Source organism: Siniperca chuatsi, linkage group LG20, assembly GCF_020085105.1.
Source record: "Siniperca chuatsi isolate FFG_IHB_CAS linkage group LG20, ASM2008510v1, whole genome shotgun sequence".
In the NCBI taxonomy this organism is placed as follows: domain Eukaryota; kingdom Metazoa; phylum Chordata; class Actinopteri; order Centrarchiformes; family Sinipercidae; genus Siniperca; species Siniperca chuatsi.
In genome coordinates this window covers 17,977,225-18,003,416 of record NC_058061.1, presented here as the reverse complement: position 1 = coordinate 18,003,416, position 26,192 = coordinate 17,977,225, and the positions used below count along the sequence as shown (strand labels likewise).

Genomic DNA, 26,192 nt, shown 5'->3' with positions numbered 1-26,192 from the left:
CTATTATGTAGAGCTACTATGTTTCTTGTTTTCAGTACATTATTTTTAATGATACTGGTAGAAATGTATTTGTTTAACAGTACAAAAGCACACTGTGCCTCAGTGAAAGGGGAGACGGTGTACATCAGGAATATCACAGATAATTTCATTTTGGTACGTTGTACTCTTTGTAGTGTTTTGGAATTCGGACAGCACCTGAAGGCAGCACCAAAACCTAAACTAAATGTGGTTTTAATTTCAACATTCGGCAAACGTTTAAATTTCAAGCAACATTCTCGTAACCCAAATGGCATCAATTTAGCACTCCATTGTTCGTTAACGGTCCTATTTTATAAAAGTTTATATAAAATCAGTTACTTTTCGCGCATGCGTGTTCTCAGTTGAGTTACAGGGGCACGATGGCTGCGGACAGTGCCTTGTTGCTGTCTCTGGTGGAGGAGTATGTCTCGGGACTACAGGACAACAAGGCCAAAGATACAGCAATATGTAAATAAGTCTTCCTTATATATTCCTCGACACCTTTCCAGAATAGGTCGTTGCGAAAAAAACGACGTTGTTGGTTGAGACTGCTGAGCTGCAGCTTCAAGGATGCGCAGCACGGCATGATGGTTAACTAGCTAACTTAGCGCCACAACATCCTGTGCGGTGTTACAACCTCACGATACAAAAACACACACGTTGTGACACTGGTCTACTCATTTTATCACGATACCAGCACACATTGAATGTATACCTAGCGTTTTATTGCGCTGTCATTCGACTCGTAATGTGAATTTTGATGCTAGTGCAGAGTTGTTTCACCGCATGCCGCTTGCTAGCTGCTGTGTTTGTGTCCGAATGAAAGCATCCAGTCACTGAACTCTGTACCTTTTGAACTCCGCCGATGCTGCTAGTTAATCTGCAGCTAACTACTAACTACTAGAGATAACTTAGTTATGCTCATGTGCTGTTATGTCTGTTTTCTGTATGTGTTTGTAGTTGGTTGACTTATCAGTACTTCGCTACAATTCACTAAACTTTCTTTATGTTCAGGTGTGAAAGACGGACAGTTTACAATACTACAGCTGGTGGAAGCACTGGGGTAAGCTTTCAACATTTTTCTAATGTTACAGCAATAACATGAACAAAACAAATGCATTAATACTATAATTTAATTTTTTTACTCTATCTGATGAGGTCTTATTTTGGTTCTAGTACGTGTTAGACAGGGGAGGTTACAGAAGCAGGTTGTTTCACTCAAAAATATTAAGATATTTCATTTTGCCAATATCACCCAGCCAAGCAGGTATGAGTGTATACACTATATTCCTGACTTCTATTCATTAGAATGCATCAATTCATCTCAGTTAGAGTTGCTCTTATGTTACTTTTTAATAATAATTAACATTTTCATTTCCTTCTCTGTTGTAGACTGAGTCTGACCAGCTCTCAGCCTCACACTCGAGCCAGAGGAGTCCAGCTTCTCTCTCAAGTGTTACAGGACTGCTATGGAGGTCTTACGGAGAGAGAAGGTACACATCTTCTCTTATATTTTGTAAAAATAAAAAAAAAACTTTTTAAATCTTTATTAATCTTAGTTTGTTTTCTAGGTATCACCAATACTGACATAGGATTTGGGTGCAAAACCTCAGTTTCCTTCCAGTAAATGGACTGAAATGAAAAAAGGATGATGTTCTGTTACAGCAAATCTTACTTATCATCTCAGTGTCTTGTTGGCTGATAAAAATGACAAAATATTGAAACACAAACAAATCGAAAACGTATCAAAATAATTGCAATTTGATTGCCAGTAATCCTGCAGGGCTATATGCAGCATATTCATGTAAAGAGTGATATTTTATCATATTTTGTCTCCCTGTCTCTGTTCTCCACAGTGGAAGTGCTCATTGCCTTCTATGAAAACCGTCTAAAGGACCATTACGTCATCACACCGCCTGTTTTACAGGGGCTCAGAGCGCTGGTGAGTGTCTGTCTGTGATCGATTTTCAGTGACAACAACATCTGAAACATCCTGCATAAGATTAACAGACTGCTAAATTTGCAAGTTAGTTTCTGGTTTGAGAATCATTTTGAGAAGTTCCAGATGTGATAGCGGCGACCAACGTGCACATTGTGTGTCTTTATGCTTATTTTCCAGACAAAATGCACGGCGTTGCCTCCTGGCTCAGCTGTGTCCATGCTGAGGTCTTTGTTTCAGGATGTTCATGTTCAGGTGAGACTCGACTGTGACTGTGTGATAATAAAGATGTTGAAGTTGGAGCAAGCAAGATTTTATCTGAATATACACCTGAGGAAGTCTGTTATTGTGAGAGGACCCTGAGTGTTTTGTGTGAGGGATGACTACAACTGGATCTGAGTTAAATCCATAGGTACATCATTGCACTAAATAGTATTATTTTGTTTATTTGTGAGGAACAAAGACAACTGATCAACAGAAAAAATCTGTAAATGAGTTAGCTTACAAGACTAATATTCATCTGCTGCCCTTGGCCAGATGTTAAAATGCATAACAGCAGTGTGACCTACTGCATCTAACTGTCTCTTCAATCCTGATATAAGCCAACACACCTGTGCAATATTTGACCACACTTCTGAAAGTGTGTGGTGATGTTGTTCTTGTTTCCTTCATGTTTGCGAAGCACTTCCTCTTTTTAGTGTGCTTTGTAGGTAAACTTGTCTCATCTAAATTGTTCTTAAATCTGGGCACTGTGGGTAAAAAGCTCAAAGGGTCCGTTTGTTTTTCTTCAGTCTTTGATGCTGGCAGAGAGAGCCTGCGTCTACAACATGCTCATCAACCTCATGGAGACCAGAGAAGCCGGTAAGAGGTAGCAGGTTTGAGTCTGACTCACAGTAGCTCAGTTAATAAGGTAAGGCACTAACAGTTCCCCACAGTGACTGAGAGCTCTGCTGGAAGAAAAAAAAGGTTCTGTGTTGAAGACGTAGGTCGTTGAAAACAGCAGAGAGTGAGTTTTGAAAGTCAGAAATCTCAGCAGTTGGCTGACTAATCACTGTGGTCATTTCTCCCCTCGGGCAGTTAAACTCTTACCAGCCCTGTAATGAAGGACAAAGTTGTCATACTTTCTTCTGCTTTGTTTGGCAGTTATAAGAATCATTTTGCCATTAGTTGTTAGAACACACCAGCCTGTAGGATGATACAGTGTGACTTCACCTCTGTGTCCCCATTTTACAGTAAACATAATAATAGCACTTCAATAATGGTTATCTATCAATAAAAGTTAACAATTGATTTAACAGAAAATTAAGGCTCTTGGCAACTGATAAATCCCCTTTGGCCAATTTGCTGCTTGCTGTCAGAGATTTACTTTTTTTCCCCCTCAATTTCATATATTAAATCCTTTGTGGTCAGGCTAGATTAGATTAAGCAGACTTCAACAAAGTTGTAGCCTACATCCTAATAACTTCCTCAGATTTTCAGGAGAAGGTGACAGTCAATACTGGTGTAATTTCTCCAACTTGGCGGACTTTCCCTCGGAAGAATTTGTTACTTCGTCAAACATTATATGATGAGCCTGTATTTCTGTCAGCTGTCTTACAGAACTTGAACAAAACTGTGTATTCCTATTTGACTCTCCCACAGAACTAAAGGGTTTGGGGGCAGACTTTGTGTTTGGCTTTGTCCAATCAATGGACGGAGAAAGGGATCCTCGCAACCTCCTGTTAGCCTTCCAGGTTGCCAAGAACATCATCCACCGAGGTTATGATCTAGGTAAGAGCGCATACATGTGCACACGCACAGCATCTTTCTCGCTATTGTTTTCTCTGTATCTCCGTGCCTCTCTAACCTTTTTTTTTAACTTTGTTACTATCCATTGAACAGTGCAAGCATGACTCTATTTTGCCTCCCATTCATTTCCTGTCTGCTGTCGCAGGTAAATTCACAGAGGAGCTGTTCGAAGTGACGTCCTGCTATTTCCCCATCGACTTCACCCCTGTAAGTCCCTGTTTACTCAGCTGCTTTTGCCTGAGAACCGACGAAAGCAGACAGAAATGTCATCACAGACTTCCTGAGACCTCAGGGAAACTCTGTAGAAAACAATAATACAGCGTCTGCCTCCTCATCTGTTCCTTCCCCGTCTCTATGTCACAGAGGATCACAGCTCTGGGATCGTTTGTTGACTCTCTGGAGAAAACTAGCAAATTGCCATAATGCTGCTAATATGATGTTTGGTTTTGTGTGACATAAGGACCGCAACATTGTCCTACCAGATAATAATGAAACACGCTCTTCAAATACTTTTTAGATCTTTCACATATGGTTAGGTATTTTGTCTTTTGGGCATAAAGTTTAGCCTGAAATATGGCAGTAGGTGAAATTTTGTATGTCCAAATCCAACCAAAAAGCGAAGCTGCAAACAGTCAACACTAAGTAAGATGCTCAAAATTCATGCTTGTGCATGTTTGTCTAAATGGTATTCTGAAATTGCATTCTTCTCAACATGGAGACCCAGAAACAGTTTTCACTTTTACATGAATATATCAAATTAATTGTTAAACTTGTATCAGTGCTTGACTGACGACTGACTTGTGTTAGTTATTTGATAAAACCTGATATAGTGTTACTAAATATATAGTAGAATAACCTGACTGTATTTCTGCACTCTGGAGTTTTTGAAATATCTACAGTATAAATACTTTCAGAGGTTGAGTCTCAGTGCTGCTGTGATGGAAGAGAACATGTTTGACAAAATGCAAATAATTGAAGTGACGTTACCAGTGGTGACTAATTGTTAACATACAGAAGACTGTTTGGATTGGACCTACTGTAGTATATCACAACAACAGTCTTATAATTATAAACCTTTCATAACTGCCTCTTGTTGGTCATCAACTCATTACATCTGTGAACATGTGTAGGTGCATTTGTGATTTCTGTGTGTTTTTAAAAGCCTGTCTATCTCTTCTTGCCTCACCCTCATCCCCCCATACACACCACCCATCCACCCCAGCCTCCCAATGACCCCCACGGCATCACCAAAGAGGAACTCATCCAGACACTGAGGGACGTCCTCACTGGGACGCCACGATTCGCTGAGGTAGGACTATTAGTTTACGTTTTTGCTTTTTGTTGTGAATTGGATAACATTTCTATGAGGGCCTAAAGACAGTTTATGTTCTCTTTATTACTTCTGTGTTACAGTTTCTGTTACCTCTCATCATTGAGAAGCTGGACTCAGATGTTCAGAGTGCGAAGCTGGACTCGCTGCAGACTCTGGTGAGAAATCTCTACTGATCTCTGCTATTATATATCAGTCTGTTGGGTTAGGTATTTAAACATTTGACTGCAAATTTGCCAGCTCATATTCCCAGCTGCAAGAAGTCTGTAAATGTTGATGATATACAGTTGATATTCCCTTAAGCAACACAGTCACTCATTACAACTACAGTGGAGCTGCTGAGAGGCCCAGAGCTGTACCTGGTTTCTTATCTCACCACACTTTATATTTTGCAGACTGCTTGTGTGTCACAATATGAGCATAAGGACTTGGCAGAATTCCTGGAGGGATTGTGGGCATCACTGCGCAGAGAGGTTTGTTTGAGAGGAATTTATACGAAAACAGTAATAGTACTTGATTGATGTGTGTGTGTGTATATAGCATATATGCTTTGTATGGAAATATTTAAACATCCTTAAGTTTTTTTTGTGGAGATGGCATTCTATATATTTAGTTGCTCTGAATGAAAAATGTTTTTTCACCTACTCCACCCTTTAAAAACAGGAAGCATCTTTAAGGCTCTGCAGTGTTTACTCTGTTAGTTTGTGTTGTTTTGTCCAGTTGCAAAGAATACCATTTGAACTGAAAATGTGAGTCACAATCTTCTAACAATAGAACAAATGGATGGTTCATCGGAAGTGAAAATGTAATTGAGAGCATCTAAAGGAAATGTCCCAAAACACAATGTTTTATGGGAAGAAAGTAACAAATGCAGTTTCTCATGCTTAGAAAGCCAAGAAAAACAAAGTGAAGTCTGAAGTGAATGCTGATATTCATCAGTATTACCAAATTCCTCATTCTCCAGGCACTGAAACCATTTGAAATTTTAAGAACAATTACAGAAATGTGTCAAAATAAACGTTTCCATTCCCGTTGAACCATTTAGACCAAAAGAAACACACTGTTAATGTAATTGCCTCTTAGTGAATCTGAAGCACAAACTAATGAAAAATGTTCCCCTCTTGTTGTTTCATTGCAGGTGTTTCAGACATCTAGTGAGAAGATTGAGTCTGCTGGCCTCACTGCTCTCACCGCACTCACTTCCTGTCTGTCTCGCTCAGTCCTCAGCTCTGACTCTGAAGACTCCCTCTGCACCTTCCTGGATCTCATTCTCAAAGGTGAAATGTTGTGAAATCCATCCATATTTGCACATGAAAAATAAATGCACATTTTATTGGAAGGATGTATAAACTCCAGGAGTGTATAAAACTTGTCGAAAGAAAGGAAAAATTGCAATGAGAAAGATATAGGTGAACTAAATACAGAGGACAACTTTATTTAATACAACTAAAAGTTGGATGACACAAAAACAACTAAATTGAGAAAGACTTGTTAAATAACTAAATGTTCCCTGATGCAGGCAGAGTGACAGTAAGGTGGTAAGAGAGGGTGTGTAGATGTAAAAATTGTTGAACTATGTCAGAGATGTGGTAATGGGAGGGTTTACTGCAGTGTAGCACTGCTTAAGAAAATGTGCAGGAAATTATACCACAGTGACTGTAGGCAACAGCTTGTACAGTGAACATGTCGTGCTGACAGTCTACTAGATACAGTGTTTCCCCTCAGATGGTTGATTTCTTGTGCAGAGTTAGGGAAACTTACCAACCAATATGACAGCTTTATAGCCTTTTCTATTTAAATCATATACAAGTGATTATAAGTACCTTAACATCAAATCTATAATTCTTGAGAAGCCACTTATTGAAGTAGTTGAAACTTTGATCCTTCACATCCCAGAACCCAAAAAGACATTCACAGGAATACCTGTGTGAATGTTCATCTTTTAAGGGTAGAAAGTGAAACAGCACGTGAGACACTCAAACTCATAAATTAAACCGGAGTATTTTAGTGTTAGCTGCTCGTAATGGCAGGGAAACCCTCTCTTTTTTTTTTTTTTTTTTTTTTTTTTTTAAATCTCATCTTTAATAAAAGTCACTAACAGCCTCAACATATCAGTATAACGCTGTGAAAACATGTCCAGTGGTCTTGTTTTTTCACTGAAAGTGCGACATTGTTCCAGACTGCCAACATCACCTGTGTGAGCCGGACCTGAAGCTCGTGTGGCCCAGCGCCAAGATGCTACAGGCCGCCTGCAGCGCCTCCAACAGGGCGAGCCACATCATAACAGCCGCTGTCATGCCTGCTCTCATTGAGCAGTACAACAGCAGGACACAGGTGAATAAGGAAAACTAACATCCAGATGTTTGTTTAGTTCAATATGAGCAAGTTTGATGGCTATTTGATGATGAGGAGAGTGGTGCTCTTACTTGTACTGTTGTTGTATTGTAACATCTAGACTGTACTTTTAGTTTCATTCACATATTTATGAAATCATGTGCTGTTTTTGGCACTAAAGTCAGAATTTTGATATAGTGAGTGAAGATATCAGTAACTGTAAATAAACATGACTTTTTCCCTTTATGCAGTGTTCTCAAAGACGAACACTACTGGAGGTGGTGCAGCGATTTATCCAGTCCGTAAAAATCCAGTCTTCAGAGAACGGCAAGTGCTGTTTACTGCTGTCTTACTTCACTCCAGAACACTCATGTGTGACATCCTTTTGTTACAGCTGCGTCTTGTTCCACTTTAACACCAAGAAATAATGATACAAATCTTAAAACATTTTACTACAAATTATACATTTGTTTCAGATTTTAATCTGTATGTTTTTGAACTCAGTCAAGCTAAAACATCCCATACAACGAGGAGAATGAAAGGCTTGCTGTAGTTTAATGTCTCTTAACATTAAATCATGAGTTTTCCAGATGTACTGTAATGTGTGTTTGTGTATATTTATAATGTGATAGTTTGTCATAATGGAACTTCAAAAAGGATTATCTGCCCTTTTTTAAAAATATTGTAACTGTTTAGGTGCTGTTTGTACATAACCATGGAGACTAAAGACAGATTTGAACTCATCTGTTTCTTTGTCTGTGTTTCATCCCTCCACATTAGAAGAGAGTGTGTTTTTAGCCTTCCGTCCGTCTCTGTGCAGCATGGTGTTTTCAGCTCTGACAGAGAGTAATTCCAGTCTGCAGATCACAGCCACCCTTGTGCTCACCTCACTAGTACAACAAACAGGTGAGATGCAATATACTCTGACACTCACAGCTTAAAGCAGAGTCAGAGCTTTTTTTTTCTAATATTACAAAAGTACTGTCTCTCTCAGGTCTGCTGTTGGACTCTGACATTGAGCTGGCTGTAGATCATCTGACCAGACTGCTGCTGATGGAGGAGGATGACAGAGTCAGGTCAGCTCATGTAGACCATACTTCCATCTGTCTCTCCTCTCTTCTGTCATCCTTTTGATTCCTGTATTGCTACTTCTCTGGTTATCCCTTAAAAACATACACACACACACACACACACTGTTGCCTTTACCTTAACACTCATACGCTAATATTGTGTACTTAAAGTACAGCCTAATTAAAAACATTAAAAGTAGAACAGTTTGGATTTAGTTTCACAGTTGAACTAAACATAACTCATATCTCCCTGTTTCTGCCTTCAGTCTGGCTGTGGTGGAGTGTGTTGGAGCCTTAGCAGAGTTGCACCCAGCAGCCTTCATCACTAAACTGATCCCAAGACTAAAGGAGGAGATGTTTTCTGGTAAGTGAAAAGCACACACTAAAAATACGACCTGCAGTATAAGGGAATATGTGAAAACATAACTGATACTAATATTTGTAATGCTTATAAAAAGTAGCTTTTCCATGTTTTATTTCTTTACCTTTTTGACTCAGTGATGTTATTTAGTATTTTTTGACACTGTTCAACAGAAATATTACTTTAATTTTGAAGTGAAAAGAAATCTGTACAAATTGACCGAAATCAATTACAAATATTAAAATATAAAATAATTAATTGCAGAAGTATTCACCCCCTTCCAGTAATACAAATTAGGTCAGCAGAATATACTGTACAAACCTTTTCCTCTCCTCTGCTCAGAGCCCATGGATCAAGACAACAACAGAGTAGCTACTGAGCAGCATTCCCATCATGCAGTGCGCCAGCGGTGTTTGTCTGCTCTGGCTGCGGTGTCCACCCAACCTAGTGTTGTCCAGGAGAGCACGCCTGTCCTCTTGGAGGTCCTCAGCTCAGCACACACAGGTAATCTGTCTGGACAGATGGTTTTCTGACTTCAGGTATAGACTCTTAGATTCTTTCTTACCTGATTGGTGGGAGTCATGAGTCTTCATAAACTCTCAACAAATAAACAGCCATTCATCTTTATAGATGACATCAGGATCACAGGGTCCGTGTATCTGTCCATATTTAGGCAGAAGGATTTGCAAACATACAACAGCTAAAGCTTTTTGAGCTGTATGGACCGAATAAGAACACTGACCCAGATAATCTACATATTAGTTTGTCTCCAAATACAAAAAGCTGATGGTCAAGCAGGACAAAAGGTATGATACAGTCACATTACCTATCAAATGCTGAAATGCTTGTGTCAAAGGACATGCATTATTGCATGCAGTGAAGTGTGTTGTTGTGCTTTGAAGAAGTTTAAATTCATATGAATTGTCTCACTTGTACAGAATAAAGAAATGAAGAAGAAGCAACAAAAAAAAAGTATCAGATGAATGCCAATGTTTTGGGGGGTTTTTTCAGGTCGGGTTGGTTTCTCGGTGGAGGAGGTGGTGTTGGCGTGTCGCAGCCTCCAGGGAATAGCAGAGCAGGTTCAGGACACTGAGGAGACGGGACGATGCTTCCATGACGTCATTATCCCACGCCTTCTGTCTCTGGCGCTGCAGGCAGCAGTGCAGGGTGAGCAGTTCATCTTCTTCTACCTTAACTACTAATAATGTGTTTCTTTCATGCAGATGACATTTTTCTGACAGGGATTAGAGTTGGTGACCTTCCACTCTATTCTCTGCCCACATTTGTAAAACAAGAAACTAGAAAAGGTGAATTATTTTAGCTGAAATTCAAACATTTTGTACTTCCCATTTTGTAGGTGAGGGGTCATCTGGTCGTCGTAGTCCTCTTCTGGAGGAGGTGGTCCTGTCTGCCATGGTCCCTGTCATCAGTACTTCCTGCTCCAGACTACAGCCCACGTCAGCACACACTCTCTCATCTCTCACTCTTTTAGTTTGTTCTTCTTTATTTTTTTTGTGAGCGCTTCTCAAAACGTTAACATACCTCCATAGTAAATCTCTGAAAACGACAATAGCATGTGAATGATATCTGTATGTTTGTAAAAATCTGAACTAATCTTAACTCATCTAAATGTAAAGACTTACTCATCAGTATCAGGTGAAAGTTTTCAAATTAGTTGAAGAGACAGTTGCTTTTGCTTTTCTAAACAGTTTCATATCATAAACTTCATTACCACATGCATCATGTTTCCGTTGTTCTTGTAGCTGCTCTATAGTTGAAGCACTTGTAAAACTGTATTCCGTTGGGAACAAGTTTCTTTTACCTAAATATGCTACTAGTTCCTGTCTGTTTCTCACCTTTTCTTCGTTTGTCAATCTCTCAGAGCATTTTTCATGAGGTTTGTGTGGTTTCCCTTTGGGGTGTTTCATGTTGTCAGGTTGGCGGGACAGACGGCGTCGAGGGCTGTATCTCTCTTCCTGGAAGGTGATGTTTCCTTTTTGCCCGACAACTCCTTCCCTTCACACATCCAGCTGCTCAAGGTTTGTATGTACATGGATTTGTGTATATGAGTGATTGCAGTAAAACTGTTATTCTGGGGCTTTTATTCAGATGTTGTCTCTTCATATTTGGTTAACACCACTTCATTGCCACACTGTGCATCTTATGAGAATAAGATGAAAGAAAAACTGAAGATGGTATCCTAAAAGGAATGCAGAATTATTATCTGTATACCTCCATATCATTTATATTTTCCAGCTCTAAGCTAGGGGCTGATTATCTTTGGATATGCTGTACTTTTTAATGTCTCTGTTACTTGAGTAACAAAGTGTGGTTATTGTAATGTATTGTTTTCCCAGAAGCAGCAGGGGAACTCATGGAGCCAGTCTCAGATGGTTTGTCTGCTCATGGGATGTGTGTGTTCGCTACCTCGCAGTGTGAGTCTCAACTTGAACACTTAATTCTGCTTTTACTGAAAATCTTTAAAAAAAAAAGATTACTGAAGCAGCATTCTGAGTGTTGTGTATGTCATTTAGGTGGAGGTGCCTCAGATGGATCACCTGCTGTCAGAGCTGGAGGAGATGAGCTGCACCTGCAGCCACCCGCTGTCATACACCTCAGCTGCAAAGTGCTTTGCTGGCCTGGTTAATAAAAGACCACAGAGTCAGTTTGTGTCTTTACACTCCTGTCAGTGTCAGGTCCAAAACTGAGAGTCTTACTTTGTTAACTAAAAGCGTCTGTGATGGTTTGGTTTCTTCTTCAGGTGATTCTCTCGACAGCCTAATTCAGAGCACGATGAAGAGAGTGTGTAGCGAGTTGGATTCTGCGTCTTCATCTGCACGCACTCAGGCTTTCACTCTCATGATCTGGGTAAGAGTCACACAGTTTTCAGTATGTCTGCTGCATCATTAGTTTTGGTCAGATAATTAAGATATTTGATACGTGACGATACACAAAGGTTTAATCTTATTTTACTGTTGATAAATATTGATTTTGATCAAATTGATCAAATGTATATATTTGTATAAGAAGCAGCAAGTGCAATAAAAGTGTTGTCTCCAGGTTGCCAAGGCTCTGCTTCTCAGATACCACCCTCTGTCCACAGCACTGACTGACAAGGTAAACACAGGAACACACACTCATGCAACTATGCTATGTGCTTTATTAGATACAATTGGACTTTTTTTTTATATAACAATTATATTTTACATATACAGTTCACAAGTTTCATGTGCCATGATAAACTGAAAAACTGCACTTCTGGTTTGAATTTTCCTACACTGTGTATTTTTGAAGCTCTTTTCTCTGCTGGATGATGCTGATCTGGGTCCTGTGGCAGCAGACGGCTTCTCGCTGCTGATGAGTGACTCTGCAGACGTCCTGAACCGCGGTTGCCATGCTGACGTTCGCATCATGTACCGCCAGCGCTTCTTTAGCGAGAATTCAGCCAAGTTGGTCCAGGGCTTCAACGCTGCGCCTCAAGGTACGAGGCAACGGCACTGCTGAGTGGATTGGTTATTTGAAATAAACTTCATTCAGTTAAAGCCACTGTGTGTATAATTTCAACATTTCTGATATCATAAAAGGCACCGACATAATTACATGCTGCTATCCATTACAGACAGTCTATGAATGATCACAGAAAATAGAACTACTTAAAGAATAAAAAGACGACATTGTACAGCAACAGGATATTTGAAAGACAATATGAAAAATCTCCAAAAGAGAACAAATAACCTCCAAATGAAGTGACTTATTTTGGATGTTTCAGACTTTTTCTCTGGTTTTCTCCTGCAAGCAGTTGTCTCAGGTTTTAAGTACTATATTGATTATATTCATTATCTGTCTCCCCTATAGAGAAGAAGCCCAACTACCTGAAAGCTCTGTCTAACATAGTCAACAAACTGCCCAAGCAGGTTCAAGTCACTGAACTACCAGCGGTGAGTAAAGAGCAAACTGCTGCGGTCACTGCAAGTTCATTTTCAAATGGTGTTAAAACTACTGTAACCAACTTCATCTGAAAACTTGGAAAACCCAGAAAATGGTCAGCGTTAACGAGAATGTTTTTGTCCCCGTCCAGCTCCTGTCTCTGCTGTTGGAGGCCTTGTCATGTCCTGACCAGGGCATCCAGCTGTCCACCCTGTCCTGTCTGGAGCCTGTCCTCATCGACCCACCACCAGCGCTCATCCAGCAGCTAGAAGCTTTGGTCAACAGGCTGCTGGCCCTCACCTCTAGCCCAGTCATGGTTAGTGAGATATCACACCTGGGAGTGTTTTTTCTGCACTTGATCCTCCTGTCATGATGTGACGATTGTAAGCAGAAAAAGGTCAAACTGTTATCAGCAGTGTTGGGGTAGTCAAAACCACGGCAAAATAATATTCTCAGTTGTATTACCGTACAAAGCAATTACAAATGCATGTGAACCCTGCAAATGTATATTCAAACTCAAAAAACCTTCGGAAAAGTAAAAAAAATCAAGACAATTACATGAAAAGACACTAACCAGCTCATTCCTCCTGTTCAAAGGTGCCGTACTGCACCTCTTTGCAGTTGGAGCATACTGTGTCTTAATTAGTCAGATGAAGCTGCTCATCACATAGCATGAACATGTTAATTAGCCAGAGCGCTAACCAATATTTTGTGTGTTTCTTGCAGAACGTAAGGATCGCCTCCTTGCGGTGCATCCATGCCGTTTCCCTCTTCCCCGTCCACGAGGTAAAACTCCAAATTGTCCATGTTTGAGATACTTTGTTGTCAAGTTGTTAAACACTTTCTTCAAATCTCAACTTTAGAGTCTCTTCTTGACCTGCACAAGTAAAAATAAGCTTTGAGGAAACTTTCCTCATTTCTTACAGAGGGGGACCTCTGATGGTTCCTTGAAGCATTTTGAATAAAATGTTCCGGCCCTTAATTTCCCTCCACTTCCATCCAATAAATGTGGATTCTTTAATGAACCCATTTGGGGTTTTATATAGTGGAGAAGAACTTATTTACTGTCTGGACTGAAGAAGAACCTAACCTCTGGTGAACATTATAAAATATAAAGTGTGCAGTAGAAAATAGTGCTCTACCTCACCAATTGAAACAAATTTGACCTGTTTGTCAATTACTAATTTTGGACATCAGTGTCTTCACCAGACACTGAGAAGAAAAAGATGGGGCACTGAAACTCTTAAACTACAGATTAGCCATATGTCACTAAATCTTTGTGACATTAACTGGAGTAACTCGTGCCAAATAACATTCCCTTTCAAAGGCATTACACTAAGCTAAAACTGTATTAGCAAAAAGAAAATTTCAACACTTTTTACTGCTTCAGGTGTTGCCGTTCCGGGCCCGAGTGCTGCGAGCTCTGGCCCGGCCTCTGGACGACAGGAAGAGGCTGGTGAGGGGCGAGGCGGTTCAGGCTAGAGCAGAGTGGTAAGAATCAGAGACCACTGAGGCACACTGGAGGATATTAAAAATCCTAAATACATTTGGAATCACAATGTATCACCTTTGTCATGACAGATCTTAAATTTTAGTTCTTTGTTTCTGTGGTATATTTGCTTGTAGGAGACTGTCCTCTCACTCTCACTAATGTCATTGATTTTAGAACCTCTAATCCTATAGAAAATATCATTATTGACTGTGAACCAGGTATTAATCTGCAAAAGAATTAAATATCCAAACTCTTAAAACACAAAGAAAGAAAAAGAAAGGCTGTTTCCTTTTTCCAGGAGGCAAATTGGCAGATAAACACCCCAAATCTGAGAGGTCTCTTGTTTTGAATCTAACTCCCTGATAGTGTTGAATTGGCACATGGACACTAAACAGTACCAGTTGCTGCACTGTGTATTTATAGTTCCTCACAACAAGGTGTCTCTTTCTTATTTTCCTCATAGGTTCCTGTTAGGAAGTCCTGGGGGAAGGTGATTTTGCTCCTCAAACACAGCCCAAGTCTCCTTTCTCCCATCCTCCCTAAACTTGGAAGAATACTGATGTGGGAACGTCAAACGCTCACTGTGGAGCATTGTCTAAGTTAAAAGAATGAAAATGACCAATTTATGTAACTCGCCTCGTGTATGTTGTTGTCGTCTTTCTCGCTACGTATTGGAGAAAATGTAACATCATGTAGTCCAATGCCCAAAGATAAAATCTTTTAGGTTTCCTACTCGTTCAGATCAGCAGAAATCATTATATAATCATAATACAATGAAAGACGGTATTTTTTTAATGTTTAGTATGTTTACTTGATAAATAACTAAGTATTATCAGCTGATTTTCTGTCAATTAACAAAACAATCCAAAAATGTATACATTTTTGCAAGATTTTTGAATATCTAATAAACCTTGTTTGGATTTAAACAAATCCTATACGAAGAGAGAAAGCAAACACTACCAACATTCAATGGGAAAGTCACTGCAGTGCTCATGGGCTGTGTGATGAGTGATCTGAACTGTGGTGGAAACATTTTATCCTTTTTAATTTCAACTTTTTTAAAACCATTTTGAGAATTTGGGCTGCTGGAACCATCAAAGATCTCCACCGCGTATAAAGATTTGGCCTTGCAGCCAAATGAGAGCAGCACTGAACCCAGCAGGCACTGACAGCCTTTTATCTTCTCACCTGGATGAATGTGTAACTGAGCAGTAATGTCTTAACAACAGCTGGAGTGTTTGATTTGTGTCACTCTGGTGTGCCAGCTGGGTGGGGTTGTTGAGACCTGGGGAAAATGGACGTGCCAATTGTCCTCTGGATGCTCACAGGGTGACATGAATCAAGCACTTCACACCTCCACTGCAGTGAGTTCAATTTTAAGATTAATTTTACATAATTAAATATGTTTGGGGTTAATGTACATTGAAGTAAGTTATGTGAACAATATGTCAACCATCTTCCTTGTATTCTCTCAATATTTGAACAAATATTGATGCTATATCAGTTACTGTTGTCATTTCAGTAAGGTTGACTGACATCAACTTATGCCAAGGAAATAGACAATATTTAAAATGTCTAATTTAACATGTCATTAAAACTTTTCTTTGTAACAAAAAGCATTAGTCTTTTTTTTTCATGTTAAATATCATCACCTGAAAATGGAAACACTTCAAACAAGAAATATCAAACTGGTGTTTTATTAAAAAAGACTAAATAAATCAAACTGGAGCACAGCTCCCATTGGTTAAAAATAATATCACAGCTGTATGTTGTGTTTCTATGGCAACTACAGAGCCAACTCAGCTCTCATTAAGTTCTTGGTATGAACATGTTGGGGTGAAAACTCTGAAAGGGAATTAAGAATCTGGAATGACATTTCACAGTGCCTCATTTTAAAGGCTGAACAACCAAACAAGGCACACAACAATTTCTTTACCAGTGTCAAAAGGAGGAAATGTTAAAGATGATAAAATGAAAGCTGTTTAGGTTTTTTTTTTCCTTTACCTAAACTGGCATGTAGGCAAAGTCAGAAATTTAAGACAAGTGAATGAATCTGTTGGTTTTCGCTCCTCTTTTGCACCAGAACATCACTTTAGAGCAGTGGTTCTCAATCTGGTTAGCAAACGCTCCCCAAAACACAACGGCTAAATATTGCAGGTGTAAACATACAGAGTAGTAAACCTGAAAACATTTTTTTTTTTTTTGGAAAATGAAAATGACGGTTATTTAAATAATCACGACAAAATCAAAAATGAATATTGAAAATGTTTTCCTCATGACTTGCCTCCTCCGCATAAGAAACACTTGGATTTGTCCTCAGCCTAAGACACATGAACACAGTTCTGGACAACCTATACCATCAAAACCAAAGACCCCTTGAATATCTGACTAAACACACCTCGGCCAAACAGACACACAGATCTGCAGCTCTTTATACATCTATGACACAGACCGAGAGCAGAGGAGAGAGACGGAGACAGCGATGTAACCTGGTCGCTGCGTTTTTATAGCGTACCAGCTTTCATTTTATGAGAAATCACAGGAAGTCCTCTCTCCTATTAGTGCGAGCTTCACAGTAGGGTGTTCAAGCCCAGTCAAAACAATTCGGCTTAGCTGGCTTCCAGCTCCAGCCACATGTGTAAAATATAACGGCTGTGGATGAGAGGAGAGATGACTGCTGGATTTCAAAGATTTTATCAAAGATATTTAAGTTTATGTTCTGCTTGTTCAACAGTTAAACACATTTAGAAAAGATTTGAATTGCTATTTTTATTCTCAAATGTTATCATTTTGGTGCTGGTGATTTGCCTTTGGCTCTGGCTAAAACCTCTTTGGGGGGGCGCCAAAAACTCCTCTATGCAGGAAAAACCCTGCAGTTATTAATGGTGCTATGTTTTGCATGTTATCATCAATGAACCATGAGCACATTAATACTGGCACAAAAACAGTGTAAACAAATGAGACCTTCTCTGAGAAGACTGGTCTTGTAGCGGAAAGTAAGCTAAATAGGATAAAGCTGTAAAGTCTGGTGGGAGAAGTGAAAGCTATATTTACCTCTTTACCTAAAGACAGAAAACCCCTTGCATAAAGAAGCAAGCAGAGTTTCTGGGAAATGTCTTTAATTTGAAAGCATTAACAATACAACTGGAATAAGATGACGGCTACCAATCATACTAAAGTATTAGCTTACAATGTGCTGTATTGATGTTTGAAAATGCAACACATAGCACCTTTAAGATGCTGTATTTAAGCTATGGTGTTCTCCGCCCATAATGCCTTATCCCTTATCCATCCACCCATCTTACACACTTGTCAAAAGAGGCTGTGGTGTTGGTGCAAAATCTTCAGTCCAAGAAATTCACAAGTCTTTGTCGTGTCTTTGTAAACGGGTGGGAGAAAGAGGTTTGGGCTTGACAACGATGCTGTCCAGCAACACCATTTATAAATTAGTCAACAGCGCTGCAGACACAGGGTGACGTCGGCTGGTGGCAACGTCTACAGTTAAACCTACTGTGTAAGGTCGACTGGTGACAGGTGGAAAAGTGGGAACTGGTCCTAAGAAGATGAATCACTAGTGGTTATTTCCATGTGGTTCCCACTTCTAGAAGTACAAATACCAACGCAGAAAAAAACGCTTGATTTATGTAACTACAAAGCTTCTTTTTCCTTGTCAAATGACTGAAGCGGCAGACCGAAACAGATGGAAGTGGGAGCTTCTCTTCTTGTACTGTCCCTAGCTGGTCACAACAGTATGACGGGAGTCACGTTGCCTCTAGTGTAAATTCAGGTTAAAAGTTGTAGTAGGTTTTTTGATATGTCAGAGTAAAAGGGTAAGGATCAGATGGCCATGGGGTCTCTTCTGGTGAAGGTGCAGTCCCACATGATGCCGTCCCCGTTGGGAAGATGGTTGGAGGGCAAGAGGACCCGCGTGAACCAGTGACTGAGGAACAGAAGAACAAATAACCTGAATTGTGGCTGGAAACAACAAAGGACATTTTCAAAAATGTAGTCTTGTTCAGGAGTCAGGGGTTGGTTTGTAACTGCGTTTACACATTGGTTCACTTGCGTTTCACATGAAAAAAACAGGAGTATCCACCAAAACATGCAAGACAAGGTTGTTTTGGAAAACAATACCATAATAATAATAATAATAATAATAATTATAATAATAATCTAAGTCGTACTGTTTTGGTCTATATCTATAACTTCTTGAAACATGATAGGAAGCATCTTTGCTTAGCCTCTTTTTCATAAAATCAAACCCCATTTTTGATACCATTTATGGTCCATATTTTTTTGAGCAAAAGCCATTCAATGTATTTACATTCTGCAATTACCTCTATATGTAGTAGTTTAAATTGGTGGTGGCGGAGTCCGCCATTGCTGCCTGGATTCAAATGGCCTACACATGCATGAGGAATTCACAGGAAACAATGCAAGCATGTAACCCAGTGTAATTTTATCTTACTCAGCTGCCTCACTGGTTCGCATTAGCAATAATGTCATAGATCTCTGATACGTTGTAAAGAGGGTAAGTAAACAGTAAACAAACATTTCCTACTGCTGCCGCTTCACATTAAAACCATTCAACTGGCTTTTCATGTAAAGCAGTCACAAAACGGAATGCGTCACTGCAGTTAGCACAGGCTGCGATCATTCATCGATCATTCAGTGTGCAGCATGAAATTAGACTTCAGAAATTGACCGACTTCTTTATTAAAACAAAGTGAGACTGATTGGCTACATACATCAGTTGCTCTCCTGTTGTATTTCTAACAAAGTAGCACCTCATTGAGGGTTTGCTGTAGTAAACCGCACTTACTTTCACCACAGTAACCACAGGTGTTGCTAAATCAACCATGACTGAAATTCTGAAGATCATAACATTTTTACAGGCACCATTTTGGAAAATGGGTAACTGAACTCACCTCCTTTTTTCCACACCTAACAATAACTTCCAATTGTTCATCCATCCATGATGATATGGATTTTTGAACACCTGCGTTGGAACAGAAGAAACATTAACAGCCATTATCAAAGTTGTACACAAATAACAGAGTTAACATTGTTATTTAAGCTTTTTGTCTTAAAATATACTCCAAAGCCAACAGTGGTCCGATACTGACTTTGTACATGAGTGTATGTACCTTGCCCTTCTCCCTTAGTCTTTTGGTCTCTTTGTTGTTGATGTGCCGCTCCACGCTGGTCTCTCCTCTGCTGATGAGTATGAGGTGCCACAGGCTGAGTCCTCCCAGAGCTACTGCCACTGAGCTGCACGGGGACACATTACAACCTCACCTGTCTGCATGATGTTATGAACCTTTATCTGATTTTTAAACAGGGGGAATATATATATGGTGTGTTCCTTACCTGGTCAGCACCCAGAGGAAGATGATACTCTTGTAAGCAGTGGTCTCTCTTAAGGTGTCGGTCGGAGGAGGAGTCTGATAGTATCTCTGAAGGGGACAGGAAATAGTCAGGCTTGCGTATTCATACTGGTGTCAAATACGGAGTTATTTCACTTTCAGATCTGACCCGAGGATGTTTTAGCTCGCAGCTTTCTGAGGTGATTTTGGCTCAGGATCAAACGGTTCCTTACAATATGGGTAAGTTACAAGTCTAACATGCTGGATCCTGTTCCTAGTTAAGTGATCTTCGGGTATGGAGGACTTCCAAACTAAGTGGTATTCGAAACCTAGAGTTGTTTGTTTACCAGCTGGTGCACAATCATCTTTGCGATAAGACCATCCTGGATCAGAGGTAATTAAGAGAGCAGAAAGCAAAGATCCTTTTCATTTCGCTTGTTGTTTGCCACCTGAGCTCAACTTCTGTCTTCCTACTAACGTCTGGCAGGTGCCAGTTACATCTAAACTAAACTAGAACATACTAACAACAAACAAAAATAACAGAGTTTGGTTTATTGGGGGGGGGGTACCCTAGGGGTTGAAGAAAAACTCCACTAGTAGGCCAAAGTGGAAATCATTCTTTGACATGATGGTGCAGCATGACAGTTCATCCAGCCTCACCTCTATAGCATTGTAGGCCTCCAGAAACAAGTCCCTGCTGCTGATGCTGCAGTAGATGCAGCCGAGGGTCATGTATATGCAGAAGGAGAAGAAGTAGCGGTGGTTCAAATGGCCCACACAGTTGTTCAACCAGGCTGGAAACATGTTCAGTTCAATGTGTACAAAATGGGAAATTTAAAAGAAACACTTCAAATTCTTTTTTTCATGCATTCTCTTTTGAGTTGTTTTATGCGTTGCTTGTGAGAAGGATACGACAGTGATGGTCCATCTTCAAAACGCACCTTTAATATAACAGATACAGTTTACCATGAAGGAATAAAAAGACCAAAAACTGTACAAACTGTACATGAAAATTATTATTTCATTATCTTACATGTTGCAGATGCTACAGTGGTGTGTCCTGGGCGGTTTTGGAGTGATGCATTTCTTACAGATGGACACAGAGGGAATATGAATTTTGTCCTAAAATAAACAAACAAAAACAAAATTAAGAGGATGTATTTATTGTCTTATAGGAACAACAGAAGTCAATCTAACCAAGTCTTTTCCTTTTGGCAGTGAAGAAGTAGACAGATATTTTATCCACAAAATACCAATGATATAATTGTAACAAAATAGTACCAAAGTACAAGCAAAATATCATCCTTTTTTGTTAAAATCACTATGGCTTTGAGGACACTTTTTTACCTTGTGGTAAGCTGACGTGCCACAGGAGAAAAAAATGTTTTAGACTCCTTTAGCTGAGCTGTACCTGACAGCACTCATAGTATGCATCTTGCTACACCATGCCAGCATTTTCCTGTCAGCCTATGAGGAGTTTGGTACCTTGGGCGGATGTCCTGGGGAGGTGGTGGTGGCCTTGTAGTAATGGAAGACCACCATGATAAGAAGCCAGTGGCCACAGCAGAGGTGCCAGGCGAGCCAGTGCACAGGGTAAGTGCTGAGGAACGTGGGTAGGACGAACAGGTAGACGATGACCACAACTGAGGTTGTCAGCAGTATGACTAGACAGACAAACACCTGAGAGAGAGAGAGAGAGAGAGAGAGAGAGGGGAACATAGTTTGGGGGTGTAGAGAGAAGAGAAGCATCCAGAATAGAAATCCAACAACTCACCACTCCAAACCAGCGGGTCACATTGTCCACAATCCAGTAGACGGGTTCAAACGCACAGTCCAGCAGAGTGTCAGAGTTGCTGAGGCTGTTGAAGTACAGTGACTTGAGCAGCAGCTTGCTGTAGCTCCACAGCTCCAAAAACCTGCCGCCGACCCACGGTTTGGTTCCCCCACCTCGGCCTCCTTTCTGCGGGCGGCACAGCCGGCAACAGCGCAGCGCTACCCGCATGGCCCGGGAGAGCTGCCACCTCCAGCTGCTGCCCACACGCATGCCACCGCCACCTCCTCTCCTGCACACTCTGCCTTCCAGACACACACAAACACACAGACACACAGACCAACAGTTACAAACGCAGGCCGTGTAGAACAGCAGCTCTTCGTAGCGTAGCCTGATGGCCACTGAGGTATCCGTTGTCATCTCTGTCACAGCTGTGAGAGATCCTGGCGCATTTGAAAAGTTAACTAACAGGAAGACTAGTGAGCCGAGATACAAGAGCAGAGGCAGAAGGCAGCACAAGGGACTTCCACTCCTAGAAAGTGCTACCTTTCCTAAAAAACACTAGTCATTCAAGTTTGGTGACAGCAACATGTGAAAACAAAGAAAACAAGGACAGGGGCTATCAGGTAATGAGCTACACTCATCAGCTCCTACAAATAAACTTCTCCTCTTAATAATTCACAGCAAATCCAGATCTCCATGCCAAAAACCTCTTAGAAACTTGCAGTGGAGATGCAGAGTGGTAACCCTATAAGAGGGAAATGCAAATGGATGAATGTCTTAAGAAGAAAATAAAGTGGCTACCTGATCCAGGGCATCATTTCATGAAAGTCAGTATTGGTTTCACAGATAAGGCTTGTTCAGGTTCTCCAAAATAGAATGGCATTAATAATGAGCGATGCTAATCCGGGACCTTGAGTAGACAGTAACAGTAAGGCCTGGCAACAATCTGCCCTCTTTTTTTGCTATCAGCTGCTACTTGACTATCCATAATGACCACTGCAAAACTTTGTTCTATATTATTGTTTTGCACACACACAGTCACACTGAAAAAGCCTTTGAGTGCAATAACCCACACTGCAATGTGACACACGTCCCATCTGTCATGGTCACACATGATGACTCATAGTGAAGATCGAATGGAAAACCTAAGAGGTGCTACATGCAACATTAATAAAGCATGATCACATTAATTCTATAACATTAGTGTAATTACTCTACACAAATGTATGGAAGCCCATTTTCGCCCCCCCCAAAAGTCATAGTTAGGGCTTCAATGATTATCATATTCGATTAATCTTCTTCTTATTTTCTCAATTAAGTAATCGTTTATAAAATGTCAGAAAATAGTCTCTCAAGATGACTCTTCAATTGCAGTTTTATTCAACCACCAGTCCAAAACCCAGAGATATTCATATTACTATCATGTATATGCCCCCAAAAAAAGATGTTCTAAGTATGAGACTAGGGCTATAACAAATTACTATTTTAAAAATTAATTATTCACAAATTAATTGTTTGGTTTATAACATTTTTGAAAATATTAAAAAATGCACACTGTAATTTCCCAGAAGGCAAGTTGACATATTCAAAATGCTTGTGTTGTCCGACCAACAGTCCAAAACCCGAAGATATTCAGTTTGCCATCATAGAAAACAAGGAAAAGCAACAAATCCTCAATGTGAGAAGCTGCAACCAGTAAATTTTGTCATATTTGCTTGAAAAGTGACTTAAATAAATAATTAATTAGCATAATTGTTGCCAGTTAATTTTCTGTTGATTGATTAATAGATTAATGGACTTATCATTTCAGCTCTGTATGAGACAGAATTTGAGTTAAATGTTAAAGTGTGGGTACTAATGGCATTTTCAAACCTGTAATTTGTTTGCTCTGGTCTGAATTAGTGGATGAGTTGGTAAAGCTGTTGAATTTTTCCTTTCGTTTGGTTTCTTTTCACAAAGAAAAAAATTCAAGTGAACCATAACCCATAATTCTCCTGGCTACAAGAGCCGTTCAGCTCAAACTTTGAGTGGTACAATTACTGTGTTCAGGTCTGCCCAAACACATCGTATCAAGGGGGAAAACAAACCAGAGTCTGATTCAACTGGACAACACAGGTTTGAAAACGCCCTCAATAATTTTGATTGTTTATATTTTTGTCATTCCAAAAATGTCATGTTTTTTTTGTCTTTTGCTGGCAGAAATGGGCTTCCATACAAATGAGACCTTTCACCTCTACTCAGTATTTTAATTTGTGATTGACCAGGCCATATTTGGAAGAAAATCAGCTGGATTTCTTCATGGCAAATATCATGAAGAGAGCTGTTGAATTGCAGGTTGAATTAAACATGTTACAATTAGGATGTAATGGCTGAAATCAATAACATGATATGAGAGAAAGAGAAAATAAATAAATAAATATGAAAAATGTTCCACCCTCTGAAGACACATGCAGCATCACCTCTGCTCGTTGCACAGACAGGCTATTGGCTGACTAAATAGGCATAATATTAATGTCTCTGTACCTGGCAGAGACAGTGGGAACTTCAGAGAGTGGCACACAGCAGGGCACCGCAGTCTCTATGGCAACTTGCTGCCCTAAATCTGGTCTTAGAAGAAGGAAGATGACTTGCCTGTGTGTCTCACTGTAATAAGCTTTACTTCATCCTGCTGTCTCAGTCTATCTGACTGGAAGAGCAGGAAACTGTGTCTGCTGATTTTCATTTTTAGGCAAGCGGCTGGTTCAATATGATCATTTCTCGATATCTGTCACTATTTTTGAGATTCTGAACTAATAAATCATTTCTGAAACTTGGCCAAGTATTAATGAAGTAACTCCTCTGGATGTGAGCTCAGACTGTACTCACTTACTGTACCTACTGCATATTAGGTAGACTGAAATGGGGCATAAACAAAGATGAAAACAGTTCCACTGGATTTGTTACAGTTCATGGTTGCACTGTTGCTACGATACTGTTGTCAAGAGGGGACACAAAGTAAATCTATCACCTTATTGTTTAAGGAAATCTGCATACCCCTCAAAACACTATGGATACTGAGAAATCTAATACAATGCAAATACATTTTCTACAGCTGGGTGGAAGACAGACTAACTAAAGTTATATCAGTCAGGCGCTCCGGTAGCTCACCTGGTAGAGCGCCTACGGGTTTGATTCCAGCCCTTTGCTGCATGTCATCCCCTCTCCTGTCTATCTCTGCAGCTGTCACTATCAAATAAAGGCAAAAATGCCCGACAAAAATAATCTTCAACAAAAAAGAAAGCCATATCAATATGGTAGCGTGACTAAGAAATGTCTGGGGTTATGTTTATTGGGATATTGTGTAGAGCTGAAACGAAGAGCCGGTTAATTGATTAATCAGTCAACAGAAACATTAATTGGCAACTATATTGACAATCAATTAATCGTTTCAGTCACATTTCATGCACAAATGGCAGACAATACCCGTTCCAGCCTCTCCAATATAAGGATTTGCTGCTTTATTTCATTGTTAGTTGAATATCGATAACAAAACTAGACATCTGAGGACGTCACCTTGAGCTTTGGGAAGTTATATGGACATTATTCACTATTTTCTGACATTTTATGGACAAAATGATTAATTGTTGAATACAGAAAATAATCTGCGGATTAATTGATATTGAAAATAACTTACTTGGAACACTAATATAATGATGTATATATAAAGGGGAATATATATATATATATATATCCACACACACACACACAAGGCCACATTATACAGTGACTGAAATGAACACAAATCTCCACTTTTTGGTCATCATTTTGCCAGTAACGATTTTCCCCCCTCAAATTATATGATCCACCCCTATAGTTTGGATTAGATACTGTGTGAAAGCACCAACAGTCACACCCAGAACATCGTTATAACATTACACATTCAAGTATTGAGACCAAACAATCTTAACGTAGCATTTTGCTTTTGTCAGTATCTGTTGTCATGTAGTTCTAAAAACAGCACACACTTTTGTCTAAATGAGGGCTGAAGAATTCAATAGACGAGTGAGATAAAACCATTTCACAAAATGTTCACATTGAGATAGTTGAATTATACTATCCAGGCTTATAACTAAGTATCTAATCTTGTCAATCAGTAGATGAAAACATTCCTCCAATTAGCTACAATATGTCATGCTTTTACGTTAGCTAACGGTTAACTGCTAGCTGCCTCCAGCCACCTTCAACCCGCCCATGTTAAGAGTCATTTTAAAATATACAGTAACGTTACACCACCTCGGACCAGACTTGACATTGAAATACTGTACCTGGACAGGTGAACTGGGCGGACAAGCCTACGGTCAGGTCATGGTCAGGCTAAACAGTTAACGTTAGCCAAGGTCCCCACCGACCGCTGCAGCAAAGAGCGGCAGTGCTCACAAAGATTGTCTATTAGACAGAGGTTTCATTCAACTGAAAATAAAACCAAACACGTCTTCCGTTCAGCGAATCTGGGTGCTGGAGAAAGTGTTTGGGTTTTTTAGTAAGTAAAATGTAGCAGTGACGGTTAACTCACTTACTGTTCCACCAAGCTTAATCATTTTGGTTGATTTGCTCCAAGTAACCCGTTATATAACTGACATTTTCTCTAAAAGGGTTCAGTGCCCGAGAAATAATTCCAAAGTGGGGTCTTCACTTTTTCTTCTCTTTGGTGGCAGCTCGCTTGAGAGCGCGCAATGTGTCCTGGGAAATGAAGTTGTATTTTGTTGTGAAAGTTCAGTAAAATATCTCTCAATTCACGCTGTCGTTGTTATAAA

General features: G+C 39.9%; 2 protein-coding genes across 7 annotated transcripts; one reads left to right on the top strand and one right to left on the bottom strand.

Annotated features, from left to right (window-relative positions):
- The first annotated feature begins 331 nt into the window (after positions 1-331).
- On the top strand, positions 332-15,875 carry mms19 (MMS19 homolog, cytosolic iron-sulfur assembly component). Of its 2 annotated transcripts, none has more exons than XM_044179534.1 (31): positions 332-486; positions 1,033-1,081; positions 1,411-1,511; positions 1,875-1,960; positions 2,138-2,212; positions 2,749-2,818; positions 3,599-3,727; positions 3,891-3,952; positions 4,968-5,054; positions 5,159-5,233; positions 5,471-5,548; positions 6,214-6,352; positions 7,255-7,409; positions 7,661-7,736; positions 8,190-8,315; positions 8,389-8,485; positions 8,746-8,843; positions 9,183-9,344; positions 9,852-10,007; positions 10,198-10,297; positions 10,777-10,879; positions 11,198-11,275; positions 11,375-11,501; positions 11,602-11,708; positions 11,901-11,957; positions 12,135-12,321; positions 12,696-12,778; positions 12,919-13,083; positions 13,494-13,553; positions 14,158-14,258; positions 14,723-15,875. In XM_044179534.1, exons 1-31 carry the CDS (start codon positions 399-401, stop codon positions 14,751-14,753), a joined length of 3,108 nt encoding a protein of 1,035 aa, XP_044035469.1. In that variant the 5' UTR covers positions 332-398; the 3' UTR covers positions 14,754-15,875. The 2 variants fall into 2 exon arrangements, with proteins under 2 accessions (XP_044035469.1, XP_044035468.1); XM_044179533.1 differs by having other exon boundaries at positions 381-486; positions 8,404-8,485.
- A 65-nt stretch (positions 15,876-15,940) lies between these two features.
- Positions 15,941-26,112, bottom strand: zdhhc16b (zinc finger DHHC-type palmitoyltransferase 16b). 5 transcript variants are annotated; one of them, XM_044179539.1, is made up of 11 exons: positions 25,956-26,096; positions 25,704-25,848; positions 21,400-21,701; positions 21,111-21,305; positions 20,659-20,747; positions 20,538-20,566; positions 20,286-20,419; positions 19,630-19,715; positions 19,407-19,530; positions 19,188-19,258; positions 15,941-18,199 (listed from the first exon to the last, which is right to left on the bottom strand). In XM_044179539.1, the coding sequence occupies exons 3-11, from the start codon at positions 21,667-21,669 to the stop codon at positions 18,097-18,099; spliced, it is 1,101 nt and encodes a 366-aa protein (XP_044035474.1). In that variant the 5' UTR covers positions 21,670-21,701; positions 25,704-25,848; positions 25,956-26,096; the 3' UTR covers positions 15,941-18,096. The 5 variants fall into 5 exon arrangements, with proteins under 5 accessions (XP_044035474.1, XP_044035473.1, XP_044035472.1 ...); XM_044179538.1 differs by having other exon boundaries at positions 21,400-21,697; XM_044179537.1 differs by lacking the exon at positions 25,704-25,848 and having other exon boundaries at positions 25,952-26,112.
- Positions 26,113-26,192: the final 80 nt, after the last annotated feature.

What these genes read in the sequence shown, in the direction of transcription:
- mms19 (XM_044179534.1), top strand. Translation starts at nt 399, where the DNA reads ATGGCTGCGGACAGTGCCTTGTTGCTGTCTCTGGTGGAGGAGTATGTC. An exon ending in GCTGCAGGCAGCAGTGCAGG is followed by an intron (nt 10,008 to 10,197) that starts GTGAGCAGTTCA and finishes CCCATTTTGTAG; the next exon opens with GTGAGGGGTCATCTGGTCGT. An exon ending in TGTGTTCGCTACCTCGCAGT is followed by an intron (nt 11,276 to 11,374) that starts GTGAGTCTCAAC and finishes TATGTCATTTAG; the next exon opens with GTGGAGGTGCCTCAGATGGA.
- zdhhc16b (XM_044179537.1), bottom strand. Translation starts at nt 25,976, where the DNA reads ATGATTAAGCTTGGTGGAACAGTAA. An exon ending in TAAGCTTGGTGGAACAGTAA is followed by an intron (nt 21,702 to 25,951) that starts GTGAGTTAACCG and finishes TGTGTCTGGAAG; the next exon opens with GCAGAGTGTGCAGGAGAGGA. An exon ending in TTCCTCTGGGTGCTGACCAG is followed by an intron (nt 19,531 to 19,629) that starts GTAAGGAACACA and finishes GTCCCCGTGCAG; the next exon opens with CTCAGTGGCAGTAGCTCTGG.